The sequence below is a fragment of the Hemiscyllium ocellatum genome, chromosome 21 (genome assembly GCF_020745735.1).
Source record: "Hemiscyllium ocellatum isolate sHemOce1 chromosome 21, sHemOce1.pat.X.cur, whole genome shotgun sequence".
Lineage (NCBI taxonomy): Eukaryota > Metazoa > Chordata > Chondrichthyes > Orectolobiformes > Hemiscylliidae > Hemiscyllium > Hemiscyllium ocellatum.
Window position 1 is genome coordinate 55,142,653 of NC_083421.1, and position 20,735 is coordinate 55,163,387.

Genomic DNA, 20,735 nt, shown 5'->3' on the forward strand with positions numbered 1-20,735 from the left:
TGTAAAGTCTAACAGGTTGGTTTGCCTTTGGGCGGATTTTAAATGAATGGTAAACTGTCTTTTGCAGCTGGATAAATACCCAAAACCTTGCATAAAGGATTTATATGCAAAGCTGGCAGGGTAGCTGTCCTTTATGAAGCTGGATGAGAGACATGCATACTTGCAGTTGCAGATAAACGAGGATTGCCAGAACTGTGCTACAATTAATACCCATAAGGGTTTGAACCAATATACAAGACTACTATTTGGAGTATTGTCAACCTGTGCAATTTTCCAGTGGATGATGGAGAAAATTTCACAAAGTCATTTATCTAGATGACGTGCTAATGACAGGGAACACCAATAAAGAGCTCTTTGAAAACTTGGACATAGTTCTTTGACGTTTCTCCCTAGCAGGTGTATGCCTTGGAAAGGAAAAAAATTGTATTCCAGGCACCCCAAGTGACCTACTTGGGCTACAGAGTTAGCAAGACCAGATTATACCTGTTGGAAGAGAAAATGAGGGCGATCAAAGGTGGCTCAGCACCCATGACAGTACTGGAGCTGAGGTCTTTCCTTGGGTTGTTGAATTATTACTTACTGAGAGTTCATATATAACCTGGTCACCATCATGATACTTTCCCTTGGTCAGCCTTAGAAACGGTCACATAGCCAAGCCATAGTTTAGGGAAGTGAAGAAACAGGTATCATCCTCTAAGATGTGTGGGCGGCACGGTGGCACAGTGGTTAGCACTGCTGCCTCACAGCGCCTGAGACCCGGGTTCATTTCCCAACTCAGGCGACAGACTGTGTGGAGTTTGCACGTTCTCCCCGTGTCTGTGTGGGTTTCCTCCGGGTGCTCCGGTTTCCTCCCACAGTCCAAAGATGTGTGGGTCAGGTGAATTGGCGATGCTAAATTGTCCGTAGTGTTAGGTAAGGGGTAAATGTAGGGGTATGGGTGGGTTTCGCTTCGGCGGGTTGGTGTGGACTTGTTGGGCCGAAGGGCCTGTTTCCACACTGTAAGTAATCTAATCTAATCTAAGTAATCTAATCTAATGTTGGTACACTATGATCCCAAGCGAGATCTGGTATTGACATGCAATACTTCCCCTTACAGCATCAGGGTGATATTAGCTCCTAGCTGACCCAATGGAGAGGATATTCTTCCTGGACTTTGGCTGATGCCGAATGAATAAATGCGCATATAGAGAAGAAAGATTTGGCAGTCATATTTGGATTCAGGAAATTCCACAAATACCTTTCTGGACATAAATTTGTAAAAATAACAGAGCACAAGCCCCTGCTGGATCTACTTAGTGGACAATGCAGTGCCGCCCATAACCTCAGGGCAAATTTGATAGTGGGCTTTAGTTCTGAGTGCGTATAATTATAAGTTTGAATGCCATGCCAGGAGGCCAAGTAGCAAATGTGGATGCATTGAACCACCTCCCGCTGGCAGATACACCACCGCCCTGGAAGTGGGTTTAAATTTTCTGGCATCCTTCCAATCACAGCTGACAATATCAGCCTTTGTATGCAGAAAGATCTGGTCCTGGCAAAACTGAAACAGCTGGCGGTGATGGGTGAAACCAAAGGGCCAGAAATTAAACTTTTTGTCCCAGAGAGACCACACCACAGTAGAGAATAGCGTATTGTTATGGAGAGCAAGAGTCATTGTCCTGAGCAAAGGTTGTCAGCAGATACTGCACTCCACCAGGTTCTTCCAGGGATTTCCAAAATGAAGTTGTTGGTGAGAAGTTACGTCTGGTGGCCAGGGTTGGATGCAGACATAGCTGCATTGGTGGGGCAATGCAGAGACTGTCAAGAAGGACAGAAATTATTGCCATAAATATTAATTTTGGGAATGGCCAGGTAAACCCTAGACTCAGATACATGCTGACTATGCTGGTCCTTTCATGGACTCGATATTCTTAGTTATTGTGGACGCCCACTCAAAGTGGCTGGATGTTCATTTGTCGAACATAGAGACGATGATAGAAAACTTGCACACATCTTTTGCGATGCACAGACTCCTGGAAGTGTTGGTCGCAGATAATGGGTCATCATTTACCAGCAGAGAATTTGAGTATTTCCTATTGTCGAATGGCATTCGACATATAAGGACAGCTCCATACCATCCATCATTGGATGGCCTGGCAGAAAAAGCAGTCCAAACATTGAAGGCAGGCTTAAAGAAATAGCCTACAGCGTCACTAGATGCCAAACTGTCCCAGTTCCTGTTGGATTATAGGACCTCCCCTCATGTAACAACAGGGAAAGCTCCAATAGAGTTGCTAATGGGGAGGAGACTCCACACCAGGTTAAATCTGATCTTCCTGGACCTCAAGGTGAGGGTGATATGGCAGCAGAAATGCCAGTGCTGGACACAAAACTCTGTCAAGTGAGAGAGACAGTTTACTACAGGGCACGAAGTTTGGTGTAGCCACCAGGGGAATAGCCCTGTATGATCAATTCGAGATCAGGTCCAGTGATATATAAAGTTTGGGTAGGTATTATGGTCCCGTACAAGCACATAGACCATATGAAAGCTGCAATCTCACAAACTGGAGGAGAGAAATGTGCCTGGCTTCTTGACAACCTTTCCAAATGTTCCAGAACCCATGGGTTTTCCCTCTCTGTCAAGCATCAGAGATACCTCAGAATCATGAGGAAGCAAATGAACCTTTTTGAGACGCTCCGGGTGCAAGATGTATGTTACACATCACCTGTATCAGAGGCAGTGTTGGAGGAACCTGACCCAGTGCTAAAATGTGCCAGGTGGAGCTAAAGTGAAGAACCAGCCTCTGTCCTTGGACTCAGAGCGAGAGGGATGCTGTGATTGTAATGAGGTCAGCCAATTGGACCTCATAGACTATGAGTTCCCTAATTGAGGCTGTTAATGTGATCCAATTAGTGAGCCCTGGCTGGCAGCTAAGAACTGAAGTGTCAGACATCCAATTCATTCTGAGGAAGCTAGATCAGTGTCAAGGACCTTTCATGTGTAAAAATGTGACTTGGTGATGGGATAACTGTCTCTCTGGAATGATTTCATGATTATGGTGCAGAGGTCTTGCACAGTTAAGCTGTAACACTAACAGGCAAAAAGAGCAAAGTTTTTCCTGTGGATCAAATCTGGCCTATGCTATATGTTATTGCCCACTGCAGTACCACTGCTAGCCTGCATCAAGAAACCCTTGGTCACCTTCAAGTTGGAACAAAGGGTCTGTTTCCACGCTGTATATCTCTGACTCTATGACTCAGACCTTAATTTGTTAATTCAATTTAAATGAGGTCAAGCATTTCAAAATGGCTGTAACCTCTTCTAATATTTAAAATTGCTGCCAAGTGTCTTCCTGAATTAGTCAGTCTCCTAAGAAACTGGCTACAGACTAGCATTTACAATGATGTTGGAGACTGTTTTCATTTTGCTCCCTTGTAAGGTGTAATGTAAGATATCCAAATGAGATGACATAATTCAAAGTGAAATATATTCCAGCCTCAGCACTGAATTTGTAAATGGCATCACTTTGAGGTCTTTTCAGTTATTAATACGGATGATGTTGTTGGAAGCAAAAGCTTCATTGGCCATTTTGATGAGCCAGGTGTTCCAGTGGATAGTAGTCTTGCCTCCGTGTTGGAGTTATGAATGTTCAGTTCCCAATCCTGGACGTATCAAACCTGCCAAGGCAGCACAATTCTGAGGGGCTGTTGCACCAGTGAAAGTACTGTTTTTTCAATGAGATGTTGCAGCAATACCCTGTTTGTCCTCTTGGATGGATATAAACGATTCAATAGCAATATTTCAAAAAAGAGTGGGGAAGTTATGTCTGGTCCTGTTCAATATCTGTCATTTAATCAACATCAGAAAAATTCATCATCTGATTATTATCATAATGCTGTTTGTGGAAGTTTGCTGTGTATCAATTGATCATCATGTTTCCTACATTATATTAGTGAATATACTGAAAGTATTTAATTGACTGTAATATGCTTTGGAATGTTGGGGGGGTCACACAAGACACTATAAAAGTGCAAAAATGTTTCAGATACCATTTATGTTTCATCAGAACCACCGTTATTTGCTGAAGACATCACCCAAATTAATGCCAAACAAGAACGGTTGGCCAGAGAGAAAGTCATACTTCCCTGCCCAGTTAATGGTGAGAGTCTATTTTCTGTCAAAATTATCAGAAACTGGAACCTTGATTTTCAGGGGAGGTGATGGTTGGAATGAACATTGGAGGCTTGAGGAGGCGGCAGCGGTTCCTACAATACAATGTTTCTGTCATATGGTCTCTTACATCACTACTGATGAAGCTTACTATTTACGTATTTGAGTATTCAGTCTTTATGCAGTTATGTGAAGGGAATAAGTTAACTAATACTATTCTTTCTGCAGGGAAAGAGAAATTGAAATTTAATGGAGTTGTTTAAAGTTATGAGGGATTTTGATATTGTTTATAGTGAGAAACTGCATTCACTGACTTTCGGGTCTCAACCCGAAGTAAAGAGGATTATCACCTCTTTAACCCTTTCTCTGTCACAACATATTATTATTATTATTTTTAACTTGCAACTATTACATTTCAATAAAAACATAATCACCAGATCAACATGAAGGAACCAATTGCAAAATTTTCTTTAGTGAAAGAAAGAGGAATTTTATTACAAAGTAATACAAACACTCAGACAAAGTTCAGTTATAAACTTACAAAGAAACGATAATTAGGGTGTGTCCTGCTTCCCTACGTTTGTTGAAACTTGTAGATAATCTTGATTTTTCAGTTGATGGTCATTTTCACAAGTTGTTTTTCTCACCAGCACAGATTTTTTTTGTTCACTCGTGGGACATGGGTGTCATTGGCTGGCCAACGTTTATTACCTGTGGTTAGTTGCCCTTGAGGAAGTGGTAATGACGTGCCTTCTTGATCCGCTGCACTGCATTTGGCGTAGTTAAACCCATAATACCATTCGGCTGGGAATTCCAGTATTTTGGCTGAAAATGTGTTGCTGGAAAAGCGCAGCAGGTCAGGCAGCATCCGGGGAACAGGAGAATCGACGTTTCGGCATAAGCCCTTCTTCAGGATTCCTCGGATTCTCCTGTTCCTCGGATGCTGCCTGACCTGCTGCGCTTTCCCAGCAACACATTTTCAGCTCTGATCTCCAGCATCTGCAGTCCTCACTTTCTCCCCAGTTCCAGTATTTTGACCTGACAACTCTGAAGGTTGAGTGCCAGATATGCCGAGCCAAAATGTTGTACGGGTCTGCTGCTGTTGATAACCCATAACACCTCATGGATGGCCTGTCTTGACTTGCTAGATCTATTCCAAGTCTGTCCCATTTAGCATGGTGATAGTGCCACGCAACATAATTGAAAATGTGTTGCTGGTCAAAGCACAGCAGGCCAGGCAGCATCTCAGGAATAGAGAATTCAACGTTTCGAGCACAAGCCCTTCATCAGGAATGAGAGAGAGTAGCCAAGCAGGCTAAGATAAAAGGTAGGGAGGAGGGACTTGGGGGAGGGGCGATGGAGGTGGGATAGGTGGAAGGAGGTCAAGGTGAGGGTGATAGGCCGGAGTGGGGTGGGGGCGGAGAGGTCAGGAAGAAGATTGCAGGTTAGGAGGGCGGTGCTGAGTTGAGGGAACCGGCCCTCCCCCCACCTTGTCTCAGTCGGTTCCCTCAACTCAGCACCGCCCTCCTAACCTGCAATCTTCTTCCTGACCTCTCCGCCCCCACCCCACTCCGGCCTATCACCCTCACCTTGACCTCCTTCCACCTATCCCACCTCCATCGCCCCTCCCCCAAGTCCCTCCTCCCTACCTTTTATCTTAGCCTGCTTGGCTACTCTCTCTCATTCCTGATGAAGGGCTTGTGCTCGAAACGTCGAATTCTCTATTCCTGAGATGCTGCCTGGCCTGCTGTGCTTTGACCAGCAACACATTTTCAGCTGTGATCTCCAGCATCTGCAGACCTCATTTTTTACCCACACAACATAATGGATGGTATTCTCAATGTGAAGGCATGGCTTCTTCTCTACAAGGAATATGCAATGGTCATGCTTACGGATACTGTCACAGACAGGTGCATCTACAGCCAGCAATTTGGTAAGGATGAGGAATTCAGAGAGCGAGAGAGAGAAGGGGAGAAAAGAATTTTCAGTATCTTTGCTGTCATCAGCCCATGTTGCACAATGTTCAGCACCATTCACAACTCCTCGGGCATTGAAACAGTCCATTTCCAAAAGCAATAGAAGCTGGACAATATTCAAGCTTGGGCTGAAAACTGGCAAGTAACATTGGCACCACACAAAGGCAACAACCATCACCAGCAAGAGAAAATCTAACCATCATCCCTTAACATTCAAATGCATTACCATCACCATATCCCCCACTGTCATCATCCTAGGCATTACCATAGACTAGAAACTGAACTAGACCAGCCAAATAAATATAGGGGCTACAAGAGCAGGTCAGAGGATAAGAATCCTGGATGTGTTTAGTTCCATCAAAACTCAAGAAACCTGATGCTATCTAGGGCAAAGCAGCCAGCTTGATAGGCACCACGCTCACAAATGTGCGCTCCCTCCACCATTGATTCTCATTAGCAGCAGGGTGTGTACCATCTGCAAGGTGCACTGCAGAAATTGGCAAAGGCTGCATAGCCAACCTTCCAAACCCACAACCCCTTTGATCTAGAAGGACAAGTATAGCGGATACACAGGAACAGAATCAACTGCAAGTTCCCCTTCAAACCACTCACCATCCTAACTTGAAAATATATCACATTCCTTCTCTTCAATTTCGCTCCAGTTGTAAGAAGGGTCAATTATCAAAGGACATGGATTTAAATTTACAAAGTATTTAAAGCACGGAAACAGCCTATTCAGCCTAACATGAATGAATATAACTGGCTGAAACCAGAGTGAAATGTGAAAAGCAGATTTAGTACTAATTTCTCAAAGAGATTTGGATAAACATTTGTACTGGAGATATTTGCAGCTGTTGGGAAAAGAACGGGAGAATTGGATATCTATTTCATAAAGTAAGCGCTGGCAAGATGCTGAAAATGCATTAGATTATGTGAATGCAGTAATAAACTTAAATAACAAAATCATTATACTTGTAAATGACTTTAAAATACAAAAACATCGTTTTGTTTGTTGCTGTTTTCCGTTCCTGCTACTTTTATTTTAACTTGCTCACTTATGTTTATTTCATTTCTGAACAATTAATTCCTTGCTGTGTGAATTTGAAATAATTCCACAGGGGCCAGTGTCCTGTCACAAAGTCACCTTTTATTTACTTGTGCACGTACACTGGCAGTGGCTATCCAGCTTGGAGTCAGTCCTCAACTGAGGAGATTCTAATCTCCTTTTTTTCCCTTTTTATTTAAAATCCCCCATACTACTGCCAAATAGCAGTAGTGCTTATTCCTCCACAGCACCCATGTCATGTGTGCCTGGGTTAGAAACTGTGAAGAAGCATTAAGTGCAAAAACTTTATTCGTGTTTTTCCCTGTTACGTTGTTCAGCGAAGGCTTTCCTGATTGGCCCAGGTTAACAACTACAATCAAGAACCTTGTTGTCAATGAAGTCCACCTGTTTCCAATCGCTACAGTGTTGTAATTCTTAAAATATTTCCTTTGTTGCTTTCCTTTATTTTCGCTTTTGGATCTGTCTGGAGGGCAGAAGCGCCATTATTTGTAAAACAAATGCCAATGACCAAATCCACTTTTGCTGTCCAAATCTGTCATCCTTACCCAGTCTGGCCTACATGTGACTCCCCCCACATCAATGTGACACTTAACTGCCCTCATTTTAAGGGAAACCAAGGATAAACAACAAGTACTAGCCTTGCTAGTGATGCCCTTGTCCTATGAAAGAATAAAGAAAAAAGAGTTTGGAAAAAAGTATTGACACTGCACTAAATTTCCATCTGTGTTCACTTCTTAAAGCTCCAAGCCTCAAGCTCCTTTATTTCACAATAAGCTACAGAAATAATTTATTAAGAGGAAATCCGTACGTTTTAAGCATTCCAAGGACTGTCTTGAATAAAGCTAAATTTGAAGTTGAAACAGATGATCCTGTTTCATGACTAATGGAAAGCAGAGTCGATAGTAGTTTCTTAGTTCTGGTGATTGCTGGAGGCCTGATAAAAAGGTTTTTTTATCACACAAAGGCACAGTGCTCTAAAGGTAAGATCTAAGAGAACATGTGATGTAGTGTAGCTTAACCTCTGTAATGGGGAAGATACTTGAGTCTCTCAATGAAGTCAATGAAGAAATAGCAAGGCATCTAAATAACAATTGTCCCATTGGGCAGATGCAGTATGGGTTCATGAAAGGTAAGTCATGCTTGACAAATCTTTTGGAATTCTATGAAGACATTATAAACAAGGTGGACAATGCAGGCCCCGTGGATGTGGGGTACCTAGATTTCCAAAACGCTTTCGACAAGGTGCCGCACAAGAGGCTGCTACATAAGATAAGAATGCATGACGTTAGGGGTAAACTATTAGCATGGATAGAGGATTGGTTGACTGACAGAAAACAAAGAGTGGGGATAAATGAGTGCTATTCTGGCTGGCAATCAGTAACTAATGGTGTGCCTCAGGAGTCAGTGTTGGGACTGCAATTATTCACAATTGAATAGATGATTTGGAGTTGGGGATCACATGAAGGGTGTCAAAGTTTGCAGATGACACTACAATGAGTGGCAGAGCAAAGTGTGCAGAGGACTGTGAAATTTTGCAGAGGAACATAGATGCATTGAGTGAGTGGGCAAAGGTCTAACAGATGGAATACAATGTTAAGAAATGTGAAGTCATATGTTTTGGGAGGAGGGATAGTAAAAAGGATTATTACTTGAATGGTAAAATGTTACAGCACGCTGCTGTGCAGAGGGACCTGAGTGTCCTGGTGCCTGAATCACAGAATGTTGGTCTGTATGTACAAGTAATTAGGAAGGCAAATGGAATTTTGTCCTTCATTGCTAAAGGGATTGGGCTTAAAACAGAGAGGTTATGTTGCACCTGTACAAGGTGCTGGTGAGGCCACACCTGGAGTACTGTGTGCTGTTTTGGTCTCCTTACTTGAGAAAGGATGTACTGGCACTGGAGGGGATGCAGAGGAGGTTCACTAGGTTGATAGGGAGTTGAGGGGGTTCGCTTATGAGGAGAGACTGAGTAGATTGGCATTATATTCATTGGAATTCAGAAGATTGAGGACATATCCTATGGAAGCATATAATATTATTAAGGGAATAGATTAGATAGAGGTAGAGAGGATGTTTCCACTGGCAGGTGAAACGAGGACAAGAGGGCGTAGCCTCAGGGTTAGGGGGAGCAGATTTAGAACTGAATTGAGAAGGAACTTCTTCACCCAGAGGGTTGTTAATCTGTGGAATACCTTGCCCAGTCAAGTAGTTGATGTTACTTCAGTAAGTGTTTTTAAAGCTAAGGTAGATTTTTTTTAACAATAAAGGAATTAAGGAATACTGTGACAGCATAATGCCTTTTAGGGATGGAAACTGTCATCCTTACCTGGTCTGGCCTGCATGTGACTCCAGACTCACAGCAATGTGGTTGACTCTTTACTACCCTCTGAGTAATTAGGGATGGGCACTAAATGCTGGCCCAGCCAGCGATGCCTTCATCCCATGGATGAATCCAAAAAGTCCAATTGATTTTTTAAAAAGCACATTTCTGCTCACAAAATCTGATTTTAACGAGGAGCTTGAGTATAAAACTGAGCCAAATTATCTCACTCTTTATATCAGCCTCTTGACCAATGACTTACAAGCCTGATTAACCTGCTTGTCTAAATTTCTGTTTAAATGTTTGTGTTATTTTCCAGATAATAAATATTAGTGGTCAAGAATCTGGAATTCCCTTCTAATCCCCTCTCCACTGCGCTGTCTGCCATTAAATCTGGCCAGGTTTTACCCATAATCCTCCCTTATATGTCCCTGCATGGCATTGAGAAAAAGGCCAATTTTCCACTTCACCACCCTTGAGAAGATGATGGTGAACCACCCACTTGAACTACTGCAAATACATCCAGAGTGCTACTGGGAAAGGAGTTCCAGCATTTTGATCCAATGACAATGAAAGAATGGCAATATGGTTCCAAGTCAGGATGATCAGGAGAAAGCGAGGACTGCAGATGCTGCCGACCAGAGTCGAGAGTGTGTTGCTGGAAAAGCACAGCAGGTCAGGCAGCATCCGAGGAGCAGGAGAATCAACGTTTCGAGCATAAGTCCTTCATCAGGAATCACCTGCTGTGCTTTTCCAGCAACACACCCTCAAGTCAGGATGTTATGTGTCTTTCGGGTCAGATAATCTGCACTTAGCCATGTTTTTATGTCAGCTGCTGCCCTTGTCACTCTAGGTAGTAGGAGTCACAGGTTGCTGCTGAAGATGCTCTTGAAGGGACTTTGGTGAGTTCCTGCTGTGTATCTTTTAGATGCCTCATACTGCCATCACTTTGTGTCAGTGGTGAAGAGATTGAATGTTTAAGATGATGATTGAAGTTAAGTAGCATGTTTTGGCCTGGTTGGAGTCAGGTTTCATAATGTTGTATCAGAATTCATCAGGCAAGTGGAGAGTATTCCATCACAATCCTTACCCCTCTCTGTTACTGACTATCCTCCATGTTAATTTGCCATAATGCCACACTTGAGTCCCTACAGTTCCTCTGACTTACCTTCCAAGAGGTTTCCTGGCTTTCTGTCTCATCTCCATGGCCATTTTTCTCATTTGACAAGGTCACTGAGACCTTTAGAAGGATGGCCACCTCAGTGAAAATCTTGAAAAATCTGACTTGGGCCTGTTGATATGGTGAGGCAGGCTTCCCTCCTAGGAAGATGGTTGCTGGCAGAAGAGAGTGACCTCTGCCTGCTCAGCGGCCATTGTTTTGACTGTCCCTTACCCGTTTGGTGCCATTTCCATACTGCAAGCTGTAGTTCTTAATTGTAGACTGCTGGTCCTTCAAAGCTGATGATCTCTGTCTGATTGGCCCTGCAGCTTCAAAAGTCCAGCCAGCAACTCAGGTAGAGAAGCTGTCTCCAGTCAAGTTAAGGTGGTACCTCTATCATAAACCCAGGTCAGTGTGTACATTGCTCATGCCACTCACTAACCTCAAATCACCACCACCTGTTTTCCAGATTTGGAAACAGACCTGACGCCTAGCAGTCCACTATGTGAATCTTCTGTAACTTGTTGTTTCTAGCTACAGATTTACTGTAACTCATTTAGTGAGACAGATGTATATCCTGATCAAACACTTCTACATACATCAGTTGAATCAACTTATCAATGTGGCCTCATGATGTGTATAACTCATTTGATCTTTTATATTTATATGTCCTCAGGAACTCCTCCACCAGTTATACGCTGGCTGAAGAATGGCTTAGATCTTCCAGCTCATGAACCAGGAATTTCAGTACTTGAGGATGGCTCTCTTCTCATTGATTCAGCTTCACCCTATGATAGTGGAGATTATTTGTGTGTTGCAATGAATGTGGCTGGCTCTTCCAAAAGGAAATATCGATTGAATGTCCAAGGTAAATAATTAAACTCTGATACTAAACTTTCCGACTGACTGGATTGATGTAGGGCTTCCATCTGTCCTGGAAAGACTATGGGTTGGGTCTTTAATTTTTATTGAATGTCTCAGTCACTTCCTGAAATGGTGTTGAAACATTCAACCTGGCTTTTTAGTCAAGGTCTCTTGTATCATCTTCCAGTCAAGCAATTTGGTTGGCAGAGTCTGACTTTTCATAAAATGGAATTCCCAGAAGCAGGCCCACTCACTGGGAGTACCTGGCCAAACAGAGGCCAAAAACTCTTGCACTCAGCACAGCATCCGTGAAACCATGGCTGTTGCCAGGCCAACACCCAATGTCCTGAAGTCCAAGGTCTCGGTTAAGTGCTTCTGAGGTTGGTGTGGTTTCTGAGGTTGGCAGTAGCAGGGAGAATGGGGCCATGAGGTTGGAAGCAGTCACCCCAGTATCCAATGCACAGTCCCTCAGTTGCATACAAATTAGTGCAATTAGAGAGACCTCCTACAAATGACAGTAGACCCACAATGGTTTTTCATTCAGATGGGCTGACTCTTCTCAACCTGCCTGAAGCTGAAATAATTCCAGGCTGGAGTAGACCCATAGGTGGACCTAAAGTCACCTTTAATTGACCACTTGAGTTAAATTGGCAGTGTGGTGTGAAGTTAAAGTTTGGGTCTTCTTGCACAGATCTTAATGAAAATGGAGGTGACAAGGAAGCAAGATTCTAGGATCCAACAATCCTGTTTGCAGGACCAGAAGATTCTGTTCTAGGGGAGCCTCAAGATTAATCTGCCACTCCAAATTTCTTGGTTTAGTTGGGACGTTGCATTAGCTATTAGTGGAGCTGGTGTTTCCCACAGGATTTTGTTGTTCCTATTGCTGGAAAGGTTGATAGCTAATTGCTCAGCTTTGCTTGGACCACACTTTGAATTAACTTGCCTGTAAGTTACATTGAGAGTTAGAACACTACAGCCCAGACTGTTTTGTCCATATCTGACATCATTAAATATACTACATTATTCTCACATACATTTACTGATTGACTGAACTTTAGAACTGTGTACAATGCTTTTTATGATCTGTTAGTCAAAAGACACCTAAACATAATGCACAGCGGAGGAGTACATTGAAGCACTGGCAAATGTAAATTAACCCCCATAACCTGGATTAAAATTTCTGATCTGAACCATTCATTGGTGGCAAAGTTTAAGTAAAGTTGAAGAGGGGGGTGTTTCCCAATCCTGTTAACTGTGATGGTTGTGAAGACAGAACATGAAAAGTGATAAGGGGAGTAATAGCATATTTCTGAAAAAAGGAGTAGAAAATATGAGGTTGAATATTACATTGGAACAAGCTACCAAAGGAAATAGTTACAATTATTTGGAATTTACGAGACTCATACATAGATTACTTCCATTAATCAGTTTCATTATCCGAGCTACCATCTGAGCAAGTCAGGCCTAGCTTTGTTAGCAGTATGCATATAAATGTTGTCGGAATTCAGACATTAATCAGTACAACTAAAGCATGGTGTTTTGACTCACATCCAGCATCGGAATTTATAACCTCTTGGTGGAGATTACCAGTCCCTCTTGCAAGCAATGTATGCTAGATCGTCAATGCTGTTGAGATTATTTGAGTCAATCCTTTTCAGTGAATAGAAGTTAAAGGGCAACCTATTGGTCCAACAGTTTTAAACAATCACGTTTTAGGGTACCTGACTTGAAAAATAAGTTTTGATGATTTTCATTGGGAGCAAATTGAAAATGAAGTATCATGGAGGACACTAACTTCAGTATCCTGCTTTCTTTATAATTTTTAATGGCTAAATAAAAGTTTATGGTGTGTCAGCAACAACCACGATACAGCACACACCAAGAGTGTTTTTTTAATAGTGTTTTGGAATATTTAAGCCCCATTCTTTCAATATTCCTCATTCCTCTTCCTTTGTTCTAGCTCCTCCTGAGATTCGAGGAAATGGCCAAGTACAGAACATCACAGTGTCGGTTAATCAGCCATTGATGTTGGAGTGCGATGCCAGTGGCAGCCCAACACCAACCCTCAGTTGGTACAAAAATGAGCAGCGGGTATGTGTGGTCAGCTGATGTATTAAAATGGGCCTCTGTTTTTAATGAAATTGGAGAAAGGTATGGTGATGGCATTACATGAAGATACCTTGCTTTGTAGCAATTAGACAGTTCAATTCAGAACTCTCAAGGCTACATTCCTGGTTCAAGCTATTTGTAAGAGGTGAAAGCCAGAAAGTGTGTTGGAGCTGAGATACTCACTTAGAGATCATTTACTGTACAACTTGCCAACAGCTTATATGGTTTAGTGAGAATCTCGTTTATGATGTAGGGACAACCAAGGAAAGGTTTTGGAATAACTTGGAGAAAGTGTTGAAAAAAGTTTGCACTCCCTCCTCATCTGAAAGAGTGACTTGTGCTTAAGCTACGGTCAGGTTCTACCTAAGCTGGTAGGACAGATGTCTCTCCCCAAGTGAATATTCTGTGTCTCTTGGACTGTAAAGTTGAAAATGGAGATAGCTATAATCTAAAATTGGCCGGCATGTCGAATTACTGTTTCCATTCCTGCCACTTGCCTTTTTAGTTGATCTATTAACTGAGGTAAACAGCACCTGCATTCTTGTAACTATTTGAGTTAATGTTGATCTGATCCAAATCTTCCATTCATTAAATGCAGATATTGCTACAATTATGAGGACTGTAGTAACTATAACAGATTTATTAGGTTTTGAACTTGATGGAGATTTATAAATAACAATACTGAATATGTGTTCACAGTGAAGAGTATGATCTGTCTAACGTATGGGAGTCTCAGTGATAGCTGACAAACTGCAACCTTGATCACTGGGAGCAGTCATCAGCATATAAACAAATTGACAATATTTCTCATTGATTTGTTTCCCCTGAAGGTGACAGAGACCAGTAGGGTCCGACTCTTGAACGGTGGCCAAGTACTGCGACTTTCAAAATCCCGCAAAGGCGACAGTGGAGTGTATTCTTGCAATGCTGTTAATGTTGCTGGCACAGCCAAAAAATATTTCAATCTACTGGTGCAGGGTAAGGATCAATAGAATTGCAACAATCTGAAATTCCTTCCTAAGTTTCACTCTTTGTACTCTCCTTTGGCAAGGAGATGAAATAAAGTTTCATTGCAACCGTCTGTTTCACTGATTCATCATTCCCTGGCTCTCAAAGCTGTGGAACTTGTTACTTTCCTCTTTATTGTAATGCTCTCCAGTAATCTGTAAGCTTTTAAAAATTCACAGTTGGCATCATCTAATATCATCTGTCCTAACTTGGCTGCATGCATTACCCTTGTATTTGGCCCTTTACTGACAATTCCGAATTTTAAAAAAGCTTTGCGCTATTTTACTGACTGATAAGATTTGCACCCTCATCTGCCTTTAGTACCTCCCTCAATCTATGGATCTGGAGTTACTCAAGAGGTGGCAATTTTGGAGAATTCTAAACTTGAACTCACGTGCCGTGCCAGTGGAGTCCCTTTTCCACACATTGCATGGAATAAGGATGGAGAGTGAGTACAATGAAAAATCTTGTTAATTTCATCCTTCTCTCAATACAATGTTGTCATATTGTTCTGATGGTACAGAGGTATAGATTCTCTAAAACATAACTATTTTTTTGTCTGACCCCAGTATGGCCATTCTCCACCTTTTTCACCTGCAGTCCACATAAGATGGACAAAGTATCCTTAAGAACAACCCACTGGACCTATATTTCTTGCTTCCACTTCCCACCGTAAAAATACTCAACATAATTAATAGGAGCATGTGAAAACTATAAATATTTTGCTCTGTTTTTATGCTTAAATGTAATAAATTTATGTACATTAATGTTTACTGTAATATCACATTAAAATGATCAATTCACACCATAAACAAAAGTATACACATTTTCATATTATGAATATCAATACTGCAAGAGAACATGTTTATTTAAAACATTCTAATACATGATGTAAGATCATTAATCTTTTACTGAGAAGCTAACACATATTTTACACATATACGAAATAAATTATGTTAACAGGAGCGATAACCTTACTTATAAAACCAGATTGATATTTCTTGCACTTATGAGAACTCATGCCATGCAGCCAGAAGTTGATTTGATTGTCTGACAACACTTGAATGTTGAGAATGACGGTTCTGGCCTCTCATTTGATATCAGTTCCATTGAACACACTTTGAGAGTCACTGGTCTAATAGCAAGAGGACACCGTCATCTATCGATTAAAGAGAATAAAGAAATCTGTATACACTGTAGAAAATATTGTCTCCTGTATATATTCATGAAATCCTCTCCATAATATGAAGAAAGATGCACACCATATTTAACACATAACCCATCTTCTCTCTTTATAAGACATGCCACCAATATAAAATTAAATATTAGAGCACAGTAAATAGATGATAAGGAGCTGGGCAATGTTTTTTGTATATGTGTGGTAGTTTTTTAATTTAGTATCTGTGACAGTAAAATAACATGTAGGGATGGATGATATGCTTCAAAGGACATTTGTATTATCTGAGGTATCAATATTATGATATATTGAAAGTCTGACCTTCTTGGGGGAAACTAGGGCAATAAATACTCAGTCAGTCAACGTCACCCACATCCTGTGAATTAATAAGTATATGTGTGGGGAGAGGCTTACTGTATGTTCTGGATTTAGTTTTTTTTAAACAATTAAATTGTGTTTTATTTTGGGTTATAAGAGCCCTATCTCCAGGTGTCCAATATGTGGAGTTTACTGAAGAAGGACAGACATTACGCATTCAAACATCTCATCTCATCGATCAAGGCCTCTATCAGTGTGTTGCCTTCAACTCAGCTGGACAGAAAAGCAAACACTTCAAAGTCAATGTTTACGGTATGAATGAAACAGCTCTGACTGTTTCTATGCTTCAAGGTTATTTACTTTCCCTGCAATAATTTATCTTTTGAAAGATCTATTGGTCAAGAATCACAACATGCTAAATTTGGCACATAATGAGTTTATTACCAACAGATCTGAACACCTTCTTACATATTAAGAAACCAAACTCTGTCTCCCACAGTACAGATAATATTCACAGAGGATCACACACTGTTACACTCTAAACTACAGCCCACGTACAGTTCAGTAGCCTCAGGTCAAAAGTTGGACTGCTTCCTTTTGACTGAACTCACCTGTGAATTAAAGAGATGAAGAGAAATTCCAACGAAAAGGAAGGTCGAAGAGATATAATGGAAAAGACAGGAAAACTTGGAATTGGCTGGCACTAATCTGATCAGATATAATAATTGGAATAGAGACAACGGAGAGAGAAAATAAAGAAATAGGGAGGGAACAATTGAAATAAGTAATCCGATAAAAGGGGAGGAAGTCAATGGACAGAAAGAGAGATTGAGCAGACAGTAGCAGCATAAACACAGTATGTGGAAAGAAGCAAAATGTGAATGGCTCAAGAAAAATTGAGAGGAAAGAAGAGAGAGAGACAATGAAACTGGGAAGTCATGGTATAGCAGGTAAAAAAGATAGTTATTGGGAGTCAGGTGTTGATGGCAAGGCTGCACCTAAAAGATAGCTCCTGGATCTCAGATACTGCTGGCAAAACTGTGCCTATTCGCTCAAGGAAGGTGGTGAAGGTGAGTCTTCCCTTTGAAGGTACTATCGCTGTCTTGAGGCAACTAATGCTAAATGCAGCTTTAGCAAAGACGGAGCAGTATTTCAGTATATATCAGTACTGAGAATACACAGAAAAATGAATTGATATGCTTATTTATTTGTACTTCTGGATATTAAGGAAAAACATATAGGGAGGAACCCAGAATAGAGAAAAAGTGAGATAGTGTGGTAAACTCAATGTCACACTGCATACAATTCAAATGCTTGTAGCTCTGTAATGTTTCTGGCACTGTGATCTCTTTACATTGAGTGCTGAATTAGTGTTGAGTTTGGAATTATGACTTGATCCACCAGGGACTTAGTGGAGAACATAGCAGCTCATTTCACATTGGACAGGAGACAGTTTGTGTGGGTTGGATTTGGACTGAGATTTGATTCCTCACAAACATCCAAGCTTGTCTGTTTTAGTTGAGTGGGACTGGAAACTTTTCAGCCAGGCTGATAAATGAACAATTACCTTTCAACCATTGTTTTGTCATTATTATAGGATAATATTAACATTATTTTTGGAAGCTCCTGTCTTCCACCTCACCTGATAGATATAGGACCGAGAGAATTGTCATATTGTCTTCTCCAATACCACATGTTGTTGTTGGTCAGAGAGACTCTGGCCCTCCAGGTCTTATTCTCCTCCTGAATTTTTTTTTCTCTCCTCTCTCCTTAATGATTGAGCAGCTTTCACTTGTCATTTTCTACTTGCTAACTTGGGAACTGAGTTGAAACTTTGGGGAATAAAGCAGGCAGTAGTGGATAGTCACACACCCATCCCTGCTAAAGTTGAAAGATCTGCTGTTCATCCTATCTGGCTGTCTGATATTTGGAAGCTGGGGAGAAAGTAGCTCAGTACTCCCCCCCCCCCCAAAAAAACTGAAATTGGATTACATGGCTGTAAATTCTTTAAGTTCCAATCACAGTGCAATTCATTTAATATCAAATGTGCTTTTGACTTTACAGATTCTAGGAACATACTCTTTTCTGAAGCGATCTTACTGGAAAAGTGTCTAACATGTTATTCTTAGCCCTAATATTCATGAAGTATGTGTAAATATCAATCCAGAGTTCTACTCAGTACTGCAATAAAATGGCATATATTATCCTCTCCAATTAATGCTTCGCAGTGGAACATCATTTACTGTGCTCACTATCTAGGCAAAAACACTGGCCTAGTGATTATTTTAAGGTGAATATCAGTTCAATGTTCAGAGATTGAAACATAGCCAATGATGGAACAGTTAAGACATATTACAGTGCATGTTTTCTGTCAGTGTTAAGACATGACCCTACATGCCCCTGGAAGCTGCTTCACTTGTACCAACTTTCTAGGCCTTGCTCACCTCCCACAAGTGACAAACATTTAACATTCTGCTGGATATCAGCAAACCATCTGAGTAATTCTCAGCCAAAAAATTATGCAGAGGTTCTTGTTTGTTTTAAAATTAGCATTACTGTTGCTATTTGGTATTCCCACAAGCTCCTCTCCTGATGGAGCAGCCTAAAACTCTGATACAGTTTGGCAATTGCTGGCTGCCATGTGGTACCATGTTATTTCTCAGACATAAACAGAGTCAGTCAATGTTCTCAAACTTTCCAAATATGGATGGTGTGATAATTGAGCACAGTCTTGAACTCCACCTAGAGTCCTAGAATCGCCAACCAACGTAGTCTAAAAATTAGAGCCAGAACTTCCAGGATTGAAATTAGGGAACTTGGACATGAAAAGGACAATAAATGTTTGAAACTCTCTTTAGCAAATGAATGTTTATGCCAGATGAATTGTTAATTTTAAAACTGAAATGTTTGTTAACTATCAATATTAAGAGGTTTGGGGCAAATATGGGTATAAAAGCGTTTGTAGATAGGTCAAAGACTACTCATTATGTCACTGAATAGAAAAACACACTCAAGAGGCTAAATGGCTTCCTTGTGGTCATACACTCATATAATTACTATGAGAATCAATGCAACAGTCTTCCCCTTGCTGCTCTGAGAAGTGCCAAAATGACGACATTGTTATGGTTCATGATAACTCCCAATACATTTGTGTTGTGAACAAAAGTAACTTCATTACCATAATTACCTTGTTTACCAAAAATTGAAACATGCTGAGTTTACCATAGAATGGAACATGATGTGAGTGGAACAGCCTATCTGAAATTATTCAAGGGACTTGGGATGATAGCAATTTTAATTCTTAATTTTAAAAAAAAGTGCGCAGCATCTTTGGTTGAGATCTCAATGTTTCAGTATTTTTGTGAAATCAAATGTTGAATGTTTTCTGAAAAGATTCTACCTGAGTATTCTCAATTTAATTGGATTCCTAACTTACTATTGTGAATCAGCTTCATGAGTACTTTGTTGGCTACAGGATGTCCCAAGGCTGTTAAAGGCACTCTATAAATGTAAGTAATTCTTCACTGTTTTCCTAGTCCCTCCCACAATCCAAGGAGCAAATGATACCAAGGAGGTAATTGCCCAGTTGAAGAGTTACGTCAGTCTACAGTGTGATGCACATGGAATTCCTGTCCCAGGAATTACATGGCTGAAAGATGGACGACCAATTGTATCCAGCTCAAAAATGACGTATGTTGAAAGAGGACAATTTTTGCTGATTAACGAGGTACAGGCATCTGATCAAGGTTGGTACACATGCAGAGCAAGGAACATTGCAGGCAGTATGGAGAAGTCTTACAGAATGCAGGTTTATGGTAAGTTGCTTATTTCACTGAGATACAACATGGCTCCATCAGCGAGTAATTATAAGGCAATAATATAAAACAAAGAGCTGTCTTTGCTGGAGATTTGAAATACAAATAGAAATTGCTGGAGCAATTCAACAAGTCTGGCAGCATCTGAGGGAAGAAAACAGAATTAACATTTCAAGCCCAATACTGATGAAGTCATTGAACTAGAAGCGTTAACTCGGCTTTCATCCCATTGATGTTGCCAGACCTGCAGAACTTAACATAAAATAGAACATTACAGCGCAGTACAGGCCCTTCGGCCCTCGATGTTGTGCCAACCTGTCATACTAATCTGAAGCCCATCCCACCTAAACTATTGCATGTACGACCATATGCCTGTCCAATGACGACTTAAATGCACTTAAACTTGGCGAATCTACTACCGTTGCAGGCAAAGCATTCCAAACCCTTACTACTCTCTGAGTAAAGAAACTACCTCTGACATCTGTCTTATACCTATCTCCCCTCACTTTAAAGTTGTGTCCTCTTGTGTTTGCCGTTTCCATACTAGCAAAAAGGATCTCCCTGTCCACCCTACCTAACCCTCTGATTATCTTTTATGTCTCTATTAAGTCACCTCTCAACCTTCTTCTCTCTAACGAGAACAGCCTCAAGGCCCTCAGCCTTTCCTCATAAGACATTCCCTCCAAACCAGACAACATCCTAATAAATCTCCTCTGCACCCTTTCCAAAGCTTCCACATCCTTCTTATAATGCGGTGACCAGAACTGTACACA

General features: G+C 41.1%; 1 protein-coding gene across 1 annotated transcript in view; it reads left to right on the forward strand.

Moving 5' to 3' along the window:
• The window catches only part of LOC132825764 (hemicentin-1-like), a 436,368-nt gene that overhangs the window by 184,372 nt on the left and 231,261 nt on the right, over positions 1-20,735 (forward strand). Inside the window, exons 26-32 of the mRNA XM_060841228.1 lie at positions 4,047-4,139; positions 11,348-11,539; positions 13,496-13,626; positions 14,475-14,622; positions 14,974-15,100; positions 16,305-16,459; positions 19,684-19,962. Of these exons, the coding sequence (XP_060697211.1) occupies positions 4,047-4,139; positions 11,348-11,539; positions 13,496-13,626; positions 14,475-14,622; positions 14,974-15,100; positions 16,305-16,459; positions 19,684-19,962 (1,125 nt within the window). The remainder of the gene's footprint in view (positions 1-4,046; positions 4,140-11,347; positions 11,540-13,495; positions 13,627-14,474; positions 14,623-14,973; positions 15,101-16,304; positions 16,460-19,683; positions 19,963-20,735) is intronic.